Below are 1308 nucleotides of genomic sequence, written 5' to 3'. Positions count from 1 at the left end.
AGCCGGATTTCCAAGAAACACCCCTTCCCTATATATGTCTCCGGAGGTCCAACACCCCTCCCCCAAAAAGCCCCTTACAACACGCAAGTCAATGGGAATTTTACCCCGATTCGAGGCGGACACCGGACGAGAAGGCCTCGCAGCGGCCGAACCCCGGCCCGGCGGCGGGTGGCCCGCCCGGCCGTGGGCGAACCCCGGACGCCGCGTCCGACGGTGCCCGCCTCGGGGACCCCGCGCCCCCCGACGACCCCGTCCCCGCTGGAAAAAATCGGGCAGCCGGACCCCTCGGCTCCTTCCCCGCCGAGCCCAGCCGCCCGGTCGAGGAGGCTGCCGCTGCCTGCCGAACCCGCCCGTGAAAGATCGAAGGACGGGCCCCGGCCGCCCCGGCACCCGGCCCACCTCGGGCAAACCCCGGACGGCGAGTCCGATGGCGCCCACGCCGGGGACCCTGCGCCCCCGGACGACCCCGCCCCCGCGGCAAAAAGTCCCCCCAGCGGACGCCCGGCTCCGATTCGGCCGAGCCCAGCCGCCCGGTCGAGGGGGGTGCCGCTGCCTGCCGGACCCGCCCGTGGAAAATCCGAGGACGGGCCCCGGCCGCCCCGGCACCCGGCCCACCTTGGGCAAACCGGGGACGCCGAGTCCGATGGCGCCCACGCCGAGGACCCTGCGTCCCCGCCAGACCCCCTGGCCGCAGGTCGAAAGACCCCTCCCCAGACACACCGCGTACAACACGCGAGTCAATGGGAAATTCGCCATCGAGGGCGACGCCGGACGACCCGACGGCGCGGCGGCGGAGGGCCCGGCCCGCCCCGGGCAAACCGAGGACGGCGGATCCGATGGTGCCCACGCCGGGGACCCTCCGCCCCCGGACGACCCCGTTCTCGGGGAAAACGCTCCGCCGGGCGGACCCCCGGCCCCTTCCCCCGCTGCCTCGAGATCGGCCGGTCACAAGGACCAAAGAACAAAAAGACAAAAGGACAAAAGACAGAAAAACAGAAAGACTAAAAGACAAAAAGACAGGACAAAAGAAAGACAGGACGCTTTTTGGCCGTTGGGGATCCGCAGGTCAGAACCTTCTGCTTAATTCTTGGCAGGAAGGTGACTGAAAAAAGACAAAAGGACATACAGACAAAAGGACAAAAAGACAAAACAAAAGAAAGATGAAGCTCTTTATGCCTTGCCGCTGTCGATCCGCCGTTGAGAATCTTCTGCTTAATTCTTGGCAGGAAGGCAAAATTTCGACCCGTCCGTTGGCGATAGGCACGTCAGTGTCTCTTGCCAACTCCTGCGTGGGTGAGCGGGAGTGTC

The 1308-nt window shown here is 66.4% G+C and overlaps 1 protein-coding gene across 1 annotated transcript; it reads left to right on the top strand.

Annotated features, from left to right (window-relative positions):
* The first annotated feature begins 427 nt into the window (after positions 1–427).
* On the top strand, positions 428–1084 carry LOC121428437 (basic proline-rich protein-like). Its single transcript, XM_041625039.1, has one exon. The coding sequence runs from the start codon at positions 428–430 to the stop codon at positions 1082–1084; it is 657 nt and encodes a 218-aa protein (XP_041480973.1).
* Positions 1085–1308: the final 224 nt, after the last annotated feature.

The sequence above is a fragment of the Lytechinus variegatus genome, chromosome 15, assembly GCF_018143015.1.
Source record: "Lytechinus variegatus isolate NC3 chromosome 15, Lvar_3.0, whole genome shotgun sequence".
NCBI classification, from domain to species: Eukaryota; Metazoa; Echinodermata; class Echinoidea; order Temnopleuroida; family Toxopneustidae; genus Lytechinus; species Lytechinus variegatus.
Note: the sequence above shows the minus strand (reverse complement) of the source record. Positions and strands in the feature narration are given on the sequence as shown.